This window comes from Thermomyces lanuginosus (genome assembly GCF_041956635.1).
Source record: "Thermomyces lanuginosus strain ATCC 200065 unplaced genomic scaffold VTN49scaffold_29, whole genome shotgun sequence".
Taxonomy (NCBI): domain Eukaryota; kingdom Fungi; phylum Ascomycota; class Eurotiomycetes; order Eurotiales; family Trichocomaceae; genus Thermomyces; species Thermomyces lanuginosus.
The window spans coordinates 436,552-448,469 of NW_027192363.1; the positions used below are offsets into that span (position 1 = coordinate 436,552).

Genomic DNA, 11,918 nt, shown 5'->3' on the forward strand with positions numbered 1-11,918 from the left:
CATGACCATATGTACCTATAGTGAATCAACAAAAAAAAAATGAGAGGAATCATAACCAAAGTCATGACAGCTTCAATCTTATTAATGCGCCGCAAGCTGTTCCAGATAAGCCTGCCGATGCGGGTTCGCATCGACCTCCGGCCCACGATTGAGCGGCGTCCACTTGGGCTCGTCCTTGAACAGCCGCAACGCATGAATATAATTGCTCTCATCCGTCGTAAACCGGTGATAAATCCCCGCCGGCAGGACGATCAAATCATTCTTCTCGACCTTGATCCGCACCCAGTCATCCTGCTCACTGCGGACGTCAAAGTAACCGGACCCATCGAGTACGTAGCGAATCTCCTCATCCTCATGCAGATGCTCGGTGAAGAAGGTCTTGACTTTCTCCTCGTAGATATCGCCCATCGATTTCGGGGACACGATAACCTCGTCGCGGTTCTTGTATTCGCGCTCCCGCGCCAGCTCATTGACGGATTCGATCGTCGGGCAGTGGCGGTAGAGCAGGCCGAGACGGCTGAGATGGGCCACGTCGACGGTGCGGCCCGAGTCGTGGGGGAGGCGTTGATCGCCCTGATCTTATTAGCTTCTTCCATGTAAACTTTTTTTTTTCCTTTGAGGGAGAATGGCTTACCTCGACGTTATCGTAAAAGTAGGCTTTCATTTTTTTTTTTTTTGCGCTGTGCTGTGGGCTATGGAATGGAGTGCGTTGTTTTACGACAGTGTTGGAACAATTGAGTTCAAGACCTCATGAAAAATGACGCCATTTTATCGGTCTTTTTGGTTATCCTGAACATACCAGATCTTCCCCTGGCCCCTCAGTCATGATTCATCGATAGGTTCACGATAACAGTCTACCTGCCAGGATAGGTTTAAAGTACAGAGATTCCCCTCCTCTTTTAACGCCTTTAGGTTAAGACAAATTAAAGAAAATATAACTCGATGATATAATTCGACTGATATCTTCCAAATATCGAGTTATCTCATAGATTTGGGGTCATCGCTCTCTTACGGCTTCACGACCTCTGCCTTCTTTGGATCCTGAATGAGATCATACTCTCAGGCTAACCAATAATATCGGATATTTGAGTACTTCATGACATCCATATGCTATTGATTCTATAGTACAGTGTAAGCCTTGCGACCTACATCAGTTTATGTAGCACTGTACGAGAGATCCCGAGCAGTCACGAGATATCATAGGAGGTAAATACGAAGAAGCACGTACTCCGGACTCGTATACACAGCCGGCAGGCTACCTTCGTTTTGCTCGGGCAATCCTCTCTTGGATCTCCTTGTCAGACAGAATCTTGACGGCATCCTTGGAAAATACGTAGCTCAACCCAGACCACACGGTCGTAATAGCCACGAGGTATCTGTACCAAAAAAAAAAAAGTTATCAGCAGACGAATTGAATCGCGTGATAAGATGCGTCAAAGATCAAAATAAAAAGTGAAACATACGACAGCTGGGATTCGCTGGTGGTCACCCACCCAACTACTAACCAGCCGGCGTGTGGCTTAAGTACGGCCGAGCGGACGGGAAGCCCTGTTTTCCACACCCTATGGTCGTATGTACTGGGCATGTCCATAATCTCGGCATACATGCCACACGACGTGCTTGATAGATGGAAACGAAAAACGAGGTTGAGGGCACCTACTGTAATCCAAGTAACCCTGTATGCAGCCCCCATTCTGCTGAGACCCATTCCGGAATCACCGGCAATGCCATTGATGAACCGACCAACAACAACTGCAGGGCCGTGTTGACCTTGGATATCATGGTTGGCTTCACTTCAGCAGACGGCAGCGAAAAGTCCCAGTATCTGCTCATGGTCTTTGGCGGGGGGAGGGAAATCCACCGGTAGTAAATCGCCGAAATGCTTAGGCCGACATCACGGCCCAGAATGAGAGTGGCGAGCCACACTGACCCCGCAATCAGTCAACGTGCTCCAGCAAACCCTTGCCAGAAGGGAAATACGAACCAGGTATCGACCCATTGAGTGCCAAGCAAACCACGCTGATGGTCATGAGCAGTTTGTCGGCGGCCGGGTCGATGATCGTTCCGACGACGGTTTGGAGGTTGTATCTCCGCGCGATGTACCCGTCGATCAAGTCGGTGATCCCCGCGTACGCGAACAGCGATAATGCGGCACCGTGGTAGTTGTTCACGAGCAGATACCCAACCACCGGCGCCGCGACAAGACGCGAAAAGGTCAGCACATTAGGGATGGTATAGATGTTCTCGTGCAACGTCGTAGGTAGTCGGGACAGGATACGGGGTTTCCTTGACAGCAATATCAGCCATTGATCGCCCGATTCCGATATCTCTGTCGGCTTGCTCCGTAGACAGATGGGACGAGGAAAATGTACTTGGTGTCAGATGGTTCCGGCTTTTGTTCAGTCGAGGCGTTTCTTCGTTGGCATAGCGCTTGCCATCTCGTATTGTAGTCAAAGCTGTGGCTTTGAGGCCTGATTCTGTCAGCGACGATTCCAGCGACGCCTAAAAGAAAATTGAAATCCTACCGAACTCGCCATGCCGAAACACCACGAACACCGTAAAACGACGTAGTAGATGGTGGCGCACAACGGAACACAGTCAATCTGATTGCATCTCCTCCACGGCATTGCAGACCCTGCCCAATCCGTCTCAACATCGTCGCAGGCAGCGCCATCGCGCTACCTTAGCGAAACTGCTCTTTTGCAGAATTGCTGAACGAATTTATCTCGTCAACAACAACCCCCCCAATTTCTCGTTCGAAATTTCATAGTATTCAATGCGATCAACAAACTAGGCTCGGCCCGCTATTCCCGCTCACAGGCCACCTTTAGAGCTGCGCCAATGAAGCAATTGGTTTTAGTTCCTGGCCTCTGCAGCTTTCAAGGCAGCTGTAGGCCTTTTCACCTCTACCTGAGCATCGGAAGCGGACGGCAGGTTTACGATGACTACCTCATTCGGCATGTTTGGACTCAAATTCACCTCATCACGTGATTAAGCTTTATTATTAGTCAGCAGTGTGATCCCTATTGTGATTCGTCGCTTGTCTCGGAGCGAGTGCGGCCATTACGCTAGTCCATAAATGGACTAGCACTTTGATTACGTAAAACTCATGCGGGGATGCTGAGTCATCAGGGGCTAGCTCTTCTGGAATGGGGCTAGCCCTCCGCACTCATCTCCGCGGTCTGTTAGCAACGACTTAGCGTGAAACTTACCATATTACTAGCGTGAACAGTGACATCCATGCCTTTTATGCACTTTCATTGGATTAATGTTTTAGTTACAGTATGCGAAGGTTTCCAGCCAACTTCGCCCTCCGTTGCAGAAGCAAAGCTTAGCTACATTATGTAATTGTATCTTAAACTAACTACCTAAGTAGTAACTAAGCACCTCAATTTTGACCCTTGAAAGGTCGTTCTAAAACAGCATCTGAGGCATGGAGAAATCTGCCGATATATTTGCACAGCCAGGCCGTAGATAACCTACAGGATGGAACGCATGTTGCTCTCATCGGCTCGTTTCGATTCAGTTGGGCGTGGACGACATTGCACCAATAGCAGCTCCCGAACATTCTAAATCAACATTCATTGGCGGAGGGAACCAGACTAGTCCGAAAAGAGGCACTACGGAATACGGGAAGAGAAGGACGCTAATTGATGCTAGCGTGGCGGAAGATGAAGATAGCGTACAGACGCCAAAGTCAATCACCACGTCACGTCATTGACGAGACGGACAGCTTCTCTGACCACCATCAACATCAGTCTAATGCAACGCCGATCTCTGTGGACAGGACACTACTTTCAAATGGCAGAATGCACAAGGACAAAGTTATTCAGATCATGCCTCCGAAGAAGCCGAACAATCGCCGGCGCATCTCAATGTCAAACGGCCCCTCTTGAAGCCCAAGCCTTTCGCTGAAATTGCGGACCCGATTACCTCCCGGAAATAACCTTATGGCCATCATTTTCTGTGGAGGGAAGTCCTCGGCTCTCCAATGGGATGACTAGCGGGATGCAGCCCTGCTGGACGGAAGCGAGCGGCGGGCGAACGCTGTCACGGGGTAGCGAAGAGAAACCGCAGTTGGCGCAAACCGGGGGATTAGATCTTGGCTGATATTGGTTACGTAACTTCTCGTACTCCATCGAACTAGGTCAAGCGAGGACGAAGAAATGTGGCCAAGAGAAAATCCTCCATCCAGAAGAAGATTGACGAGGAAAGGCAGGGCGATAATGGCATCAGGCCTGTCTCAGCATGAGACGCATTTGGATGCTCAGCTGCCTTGAAATGTATGAGTGCATGCTCCGATAAGGTTCAGGAATATCTCTTCACATAATGAACATCTCCCCCACGCAGCCACATTCGTGGCGCACAAGACTTGAAAGGGAAGTGTTGTGCAAAAAGAAGAACCCCCTTCGCTTGACCCTACGCCACAGAACTGCGATGGGGAATCCCGCGCTTGGATTGCGCCGGACACCAGACGCCCAAAAACCTTACGTCTTATCTCACAGGCACGTTCTCTGACATCTTTAGGTTATCCTCAAATCTTTCATTTCTGCATCGAATGTCGTTGAGAGCCACACAACTTGATTTGCCAGCTTGGCCGAAGGTTTGACTTTTTGGATTCTCTGCAGGCAGCGAAAACCTGCCTAAAACCTGTAGGGAAATTAAATTCATATTCAGGTCAGCTTACAAGACCCATCCTCAGCAGAGTTTCCAACGGCCCGGAAGTCAATATTGAAGGCGCTATATCAGAGTTGGTAATAGGTCGAGTCATACGAGTTCCTACAGAGTCCGTATCGACGAGTCATCCTCTAACTAGAACAGTATGGGGTCGACACAAGCGAGACGATCCTTGCCCTCATCAGGGCATTCAATTGTCCGTACTATTCCCAGTCATCTTGTACAGAGTAGTTAGATGCATCCGAGAAAAAGCGCGGATAACCTAATGAAAAGAGTACTGTGCGAGTAGAGCGTATAGGGCAGATCTGATCATTGCAGGGTTCCCAAGCTCACACTGCAAGTTGATTCAGATTGCGTAAAGTTACATACAACCATACACACCGCGCCGTGAGCCCTAACCACTTCGGCGTGAACGCCCATCAAGATTACCTGCACGCTCGAGAACGCTGTCGAATTTGATCAAATTTGGATGAAGAAATCTCCTCGCCTCCCCTTTCTTTCTTCCAGAAAACAGAAAAACACCCCCTGGCCCATACAAAAGGTTTCATAATCCATTAATAAAAAAAAAAAAAAAAAAAAAGGGAAAAAAAAAAAAAGCCCAAAGAATCGAGGCAAAGTCAACCACCTCTTCACCGAAGAAAAAAGGACCAAACATAGAAAAACAACCGGGAACACCCTTTATTAGACACAGTGGGGATAAATCATCAACTCGCGGGTCTCTCATACACATTGTGAAGAATTCCAGGGAATCCAAAAACCACCATCCACGTAGGGTCCAATAAAAAGGCACGCCAACAAAAGCACACCGGGTGATAAATCCAAAGTAGAAGTCAAAAAACAGTTGACAAGGAGTGACGTAACGCAGTAGCGCAAAGTCCCAACCGCTCGTTACATCTGCGGTTGCGTCGGAGCGGTCGTCGTCCACGCAGAAATGGGCTGTGCAGTAGGATAATTGGAGTGGCCGTTGCCAACGTAATAATTCTGGCGATCGAGACCTCCCGTGTAATATGGCGCAGGAACATGACTCGGCTCCCGACGGGTCGTGTCATACGCTCCCTGGGGCGCCAAACTGCGCTGCTCAACCGGCTGACTCGAGCTGACATCCAGGCTGCCGCTAGTGGCGGGGTTGGTGCGTGGATACGACGCCGCCGATGCCGGAGATTCCGAGGAGCCATCGGCGAGCGGATTTCGCTGCGGCAATGACGTGGTTCGCTGGGCGGACGGGCTGGATTGCTGCGAGCGGTTGCGATCGCCGCCCTGCTGAGTGTTCATGCTATTCGCAATTGGCGAATGAAGGTGATTCTGGCTCATAGCGCCATAATAAGGGTTCGCGCGGAACGATGACTGATCCGATTGGGACGGCGGCGGCGGTGAATGCATGTAAGGATGAGAGGCCGATTGAGGTGGTAGCGCGCCTGGATATTGAACTTGAGGACCGTAGGGATTGCCATGCACATAGTAGTCATGAGGTTGTTGAGGGATCGTATACTGCGGCGGCAGCAACGGTCGGTAGGTATACAGGGCCTGGGATTGGTCGTTGTGGTGATGAGCATCCGACAAGGGCGAAGAATCGGCATCATCGATGGGCGCGCGGAAACTCTGCTTGGTGAGCTCGGGACGTGGTCGAATGTAACGAAGCGATTCGACCGAAGATGGCGATTGCAGCACGCCCTTGAGCACATCTTCGACGCTGTAGTACGACACCAAGTGATGGGTGACTCCCGAGACCGTCACGCTCATGGTCTTCTTGACCAGCCCCGAGTCCTTGAACCCGTACGAATCGACCAATGACCCGACCAGGGCTCGTTCCACCTCCGTCGGTGGTGGACGCTCAGAATACGAACCGGAGCCCGGGCTCGGAGAGATCGATGAGCCATTGCTCTCAGGACGCGGATAGGGCTCACCAGGGCGGGTTTGGCCGGGCCGCCGACTGCCCTTTTTCATGGCGCGCTTCTTCTCGCCTGGAGGAAATGGCTTGTCGAGTTCGCGATACACGAGGAAATTGCCCAGGATCCGACTGGGACTCCAGGTGACGCCGTCCGTCCATCGTTTGATTCCCGAGGAATTCTCTTCATAAATGAAGACGCTGCCGCTGCGCACCAAATGGCTCCGTTCCCGGTCATGGGGCCGACGTGGAACATGATGCAATACTCCGGTCAAACATGCTTCGAAGAGAATCAAGGCATCGTGGGTGGTAGCCACGTAGCCGGTGAACGTTGGCTCCAGGACTGTCGTTGTGTTGTTGACCATTGTTCCGGCGAGAAAGGAGCTATCGAGCCGGATCGGTGCAAGAAAGATAAATGAAAGATAAAAATAAAAATTTCTGGAAGATGAACAATCGGCTCACATGGAACAACACCAATTCCCCCAAAGTCCCCCAAGAGGACGGGAAAGGTGATTTCTGCCTGTTGTAGAAAGGACTTCTTTGAGGCTTCTCTGATCCCTGCTTCGATGCTCCCCTCTAAAAAAATTCAAGGATCAATTCGCAGGGAGTATGGAGCACCACAATGGTAGACTTTCTTACTCCTGAAGGTGTTGGACAGGGTGCAGAGTTAATAACAAACTAACTCGGGTCGCTGAGTGGGCACGCCGAGTGAATCTGGGGGGCAAAAGTGGCCCTCTCTGGATGAGGGGGTGCTCTGGCGGCTTGAACTAGACTGATCAGCGGGGGCAAGAGAGAGGGGCTTGTCCAGTGGAAGTCTACCAGAACGATGGTTTGGCAAGAAACAGGAGGGCAAACTCGCATGTCATTCCCAAGACCCAGCAGTGCCTGGAGAGGGCCCGTGTTTGAAGGCCTCAAATGATACCACGAGCGAGGAAAAAAAACAAAAAAAGGCGCATCAAGTAAAGAAAAAAAAAATTATGTTGAATTATTGGCGAAACGAGAGGGTTCGTACAGCAAAAAGTTTAAAAAACATCATGATCGAACATCAGCGAGACGATGCGCCGGCGTCGACGTAAGTAACTGGTCGACGCGCGACGACTGCAGCAAGAATCCACCCGCGTGGAAGGAACCGAACAGGATTCAGCATGAATGGGCCATGGCCATCCTCCATCCAGCATCCAGGGAAACTAATCCCCCCAGGTAGGCTGTCGATCCAAAGCAGCCAAGAACGCAGTGGAGGCCGCACTGACAACGGCCGACCAGAGGTGCGCGCCACCGCGGCCGCGCACTGAGAGGTTGAGAGGGAGGGCCGCGGAGGGGGCAGTGGGAAAGCCACAGAGATCTGGATCTGGAGAGAACAATGGTCGGTTCCACGCCTTGGGAGTCAATAGTGTGTCTCATGGGAGGGGGCGCTCTTGGAAGCCGGGGAATCTGCATCTTGACTGGATCAAGAGACTGTCGAGGGTCGGAAAAGGAACAGCGCGATGCGCTAAATCGGCTTCTCGCCACAAACAGCCGCGGCCGCACCGCGTATGATTGGAAGATAGCGTCACCTACCGAGTCTGTCAGCGCGATGGATCCGGGCTTAGTGCGGACCCAAGGCAGAGGTCCCCGATACTGTCGCTGGGGCACTTTTGCTCAATGCTCAGCCGTCCAGGATCTGTCGATGCGATGCGCATGCGTCACACGGTCAACCGCCTGGGCTGGACCAACCAGCCGCGATCCGTGCATGGCAGGCTAGCCACGACTCCTCTTCTCGCGTCAAGTCATGGGAGCGAGGGATATCGTTTTGCCATTCTGCCCGTCTGGTGCCCGGCGCGGGCTATCAATGAGATTCGTTTTTTTTTTCTCAGAAATGCCTCGAATTGGCGCTGCCGGCTGGACACTGCCCCGAACTCCGTCCTTTTCCAATGGACTAGACTCATCGCAGTAAGTTCGTCGACGGCTGGCTCGCTAATGCTCGGTGGCCAAAATGTGGACTAGCCCTTATCGAGTAAAGCTCCAGCATTGATCTGACCTCTTCTCCATACGGAGTCGGTAACTTACGAGAAGGCCCAGTTGAGTTAGTGAGCTAAAAGCCTAAAACTTATCGCGACGTCCTGGAGAGCCTCTTGAAGCGGAAAGGTTGGGGGGGGGGAGAAGGGCGAGGGAGGATAGACAGTGGGGATAAAAAGTGGAGCGGGATGGCTTGGAGCCCGTCGCCAATGGCTGCATGCCCCGCTGTTGGAAGAGTCCAGGCTGGATCCCGGCCCTGTGCTCCGGCGAGTCAGATTGCGAGGTGGAATGGATCTTAGGAAATTGTAAGCCAATCAAATTGGAGTAATTACGGCATGGAGCGGCCTCCTTCTCGTAATTGCCGTAAAAAATCCGTAATGATCCGGCGGCACGAGGGAGGCTTAGAAGGGCGACGAGTCCTGCTGCCCCGACGTGCCGAGATGATCATGCGTAAAGCGCTCATGTCCCTCGATGGAATGAAATGAGAGACCAGATGGTCCATTAGTCGGTCATTTGATAGGAAAACAAATCCACGAGTATTTTTCCCCCTAGCATGAGGCCGTCTTTGTGATTGGCGTCGACAGAAAGTCTATCAAGCGAATCCAGCCATCGCTGATTTGCTGTCGATGCAAAATCTCTCTCCATTAAACTTTGGCCTGACAATTGGATTCACACAACCTTCACGGGAGATCTTCTTGATCTAGCGCGCTCACTGACCACCAACAATATGACAAGATGAATGCCTGGTGGACCACCTTTAGGATGAATGGAGACCGCGCCTTGGAGAGCAAAAATGCCAAACTCTACCGAGTCCCAATGTGGAATGGACCCGTGTCCGTGGGTCAGGTCCCTCGCTGAAATTGCACCAGAGATTAAGCCTAACTTTGTACGGAGTAGGTTAAGTTTGTTCATCAGAGAGTCCAGTGGCCAAGAACAATCCCGCAACCCGCGATACTAGTTCCCATGAACTCATGTTTGGATTTGATCAGTTTGATGTTGAATGGCATCCACCTTCCGCGCAGGAGCCGCGACTCAGCTGATCCCCCTTCTGGTCGGCGAATCGGCTGGGGATGAGCTGAACGCATGGCCCCGGCGATTGATGCCATCATGACGGAGACCGGATTGAGTGATTAATTGATTCTGGGGTCCGCGCCGAGAGACTAAGCCTGCATGTCTGGGCAAGCCGCCCTACCCTTCGTTCCTGGATGAGTAAGATGAACTTGGATCATGTTCAGCTCACAATGTCGTAGAGTCCAAATAAAGAACCGGGCACCAAATAAGTAGCGAGTCTCGCGTACGCATCGTACGATCCTCGTGTAGATCAGGTCCGTGTGCTGATCATGACGTGGGCGTGGGGAGGATCTCAAAATTGGAATGACCTCAATAGACAGCTCTTACTTATCAGCCGACGATGTCATAAACAATCATACATTGACGAAGCCGGCCCGGTCTCGGATGAACCTTGCTTGGAAATCGGCGGGTTTCCGGGGGACCCTGGGCCTGGGGGGGCCAGAGGGCGGCGGGAACATGAAACGAATCCCTTTTGGGTTATCCAACTATGAGAGGGGGAGCAGAGTTCTGTCAAGTAAGGCTACTTACAGTTCGACCCCGGAGACTGGCAAAAAGGGGCCCCTGCATGAGCAAGTTTACCGATGTACAAGCTTTCGACGACAGTTGTCAGTTCGCTTCTTGCGCTCGCTCAAGCCTCCTTCCAACATCACTTGGAAAGCCAATTGACCCCTTTGGACCCGATAGCTTGGGGACTGCACGTGCCCGCCGACCCACGATGCTCTTTATGCTCCCTCAATTCAACATTGGTCAAAGTATATTTTGTCTTTAACGTTTTGCACACCCCGACGTCACGTTTAATGGGTGGCTTGGCAAGGTAAATGGCCGGGCTAAGAGGGGAGGGAGCCAACTAGGGTCGATTCGATTTGGTCTGCATCGACATGAGCGCGGACGATCGAGAATTTTCCAGTCAGGGCAGAGCAACAGTCAAACCGTCACCACCACAACACGTGATCGATGAAATGAGTGGTTGATGATGTACTGCGTACTTCCGTAGATCCCGAAATGAGTTGTTGTAGATTGGGATCTCCCAATGTACGGAGGTACTCGGCAGTTCTTGCATCAATTAATATATCTATAATGACCCCATGAAGATCTAGCTGCCGAAACTGCCGAAACGCGGGATGCACGTACGCTCTCTCCATCTGGACGCACACTTTATCGCGAATTTGGTTCGTTCTTCAACAACTAAACTAGGGGATATTGCATTGGTTGATCTGAAGATACTTGCCTTTCAAATAACATCTTACGGGTACTTTCTCTTACAGGGTTCCGAGACTGGACTCCTAGCACGCCGGACAACTTGTCCTTGCCTAGAACTATCGTTCCTGTCGATCCTTTCCCTTGGCTCAAGGTCTCCCGCGATCTTAGACAGGCTTATCTGAACAGGAAGGTTTTACATTATTGTTCAGAAGGAGCTTCTGGCATAATTATGCCAATACTTTGCAGGTCTATTCTTACTCTTCAGCCCATTCTGGCCCCCCTGGCAAGGATCTGGCTTCCAGAAAACGGGGCCCCCAGGCCCCATGAATGCGGGCTGTGCCGAACTGCCATTCACAAGGCGCCTGGCCTCGTATTCGGATATCCGACCGGGCCTCTATTCAGCCTTTTGCGGCCCAGCTTCCGGAACAGCTAATGAACGGGTTCACAATGGATTATGCTGCCCATTCCGTTGACTAATCATGGCTGTATTAAGGGGCTGAAGAGTTGTTCTCAGATCATCTGGCTCAGCTCCCGTGGACAAGCCCTAACAACAGTGGCAACGGTCGATTCATGGTCTAGGAGCCCAGGATGGATGGAAACCAGAGAGAGGGATCCGCAGCGATCTTCTAACCTACTAATTACTCGTCGTGCCGTAGAAAGTTTTGTGGAGGGAGAGGTACCCACTTGAGTTGAATTTGATGTGTTTGATCAACGGGAGGAGTCTCGACAACATAATAATCCATGTAACTTCGTAAGTTCGTCACTGCCGTGACTTGGGCGAGAGAAATCCGTGCTTCAACCTACGGAGAACTCCGTACTCCATATCTCGGGGCATTTCTCAAATTTTCATTTCTCAATCCAGGTAGTTACATAGTCGCCATCCCGTATTGTTCTCGTTCTCGTCCAAAACTCGGAGTGTCGGTCACTGCCCGTCGGGCTGTCCATGATTCATTAGGCACTGCAAGTTGATCCACTACACACACACACACACACACACACACACACACACACACACACACACACACACACACTACACTAGTGTAGTACTTCCGACCACCGTACCCGAACCGGCCCGGACCCGTAACCGGTT

General features: G+C 51.3%; 4 protein-coding genes across 4 annotated transcripts; 1 reads left to right on the top strand and 3 right to left on the bottom strand.

Moving 5' to 3' along the window:
• Positions 1–81: 81 nt before the first annotated feature.
• On the bottom strand, positions 82–664 carry VTN49DRAFT_3668 (uncharacterized protein; the record flags this gene model as incomplete). Its single annotated transcript, XM_069411529.1, has 2 exons — positions 82–573; positions 635–664. 2 exons carry the CDS (start codon positions 662–664, stop codon positions 82–84), a joined length of 522 nt encoding a protein of 173 aa, XP_069268139.1.
• A 591-nt stretch (positions 665–1,255) lies between these two features.
• Positions 1,256–2,674, bottom strand: VTN49DRAFT_3669 (uncharacterized protein; the record flags this gene model as incomplete). The annotated part of the gene is made up of 5 exons (XM_069411530.1): positions 1,256–1,376; positions 1,661–1,925; positions 1,985–2,286; positions 2,373–2,471; positions 2,526–2,674. 5 exons carry the CDS (start codon positions 2,672–2,674, stop codon positions 1,256–1,258), a joined length of 936 nt encoding a protein of 311 aa, XP_069268140.1.
• Positions 2,675–5,565: 2,891 nt separating this feature from the next.
• On the bottom strand, positions 5,566–6,927 carry VTN49DRAFT_3670 (uncharacterized protein; the record flags this gene model as incomplete). The annotated part of the gene is made up of 1 exon (XM_069411532.1): positions 5,566–6,927. The coding sequence occupies one exon, from the start codon at positions 6,925–6,927 to the stop codon at positions 5,566–5,568; it is 1,362 nt and encodes a 453-aa protein (XP_069268141.1).
• Positions 6,928–7,596: 669 nt separating this feature from the next.
• On the top strand, positions 7,597–8,303 carry VTN49DRAFT_3671 (uncharacterized protein; the record flags this gene model as incomplete). Its single annotated transcript, XM_069411533.1, has 3 exons — positions 7,597–7,634; positions 7,767–7,827; positions 7,887–8,303. 3 exons carry the CDS (start codon positions 7,597–7,599, stop codon positions 8,301–8,303), a joined length of 516 nt encoding a protein of 171 aa, XP_069268142.1.
• Between the last annotated feature and the right edge of the window lie 3,615 nt (positions 8,304–11,918).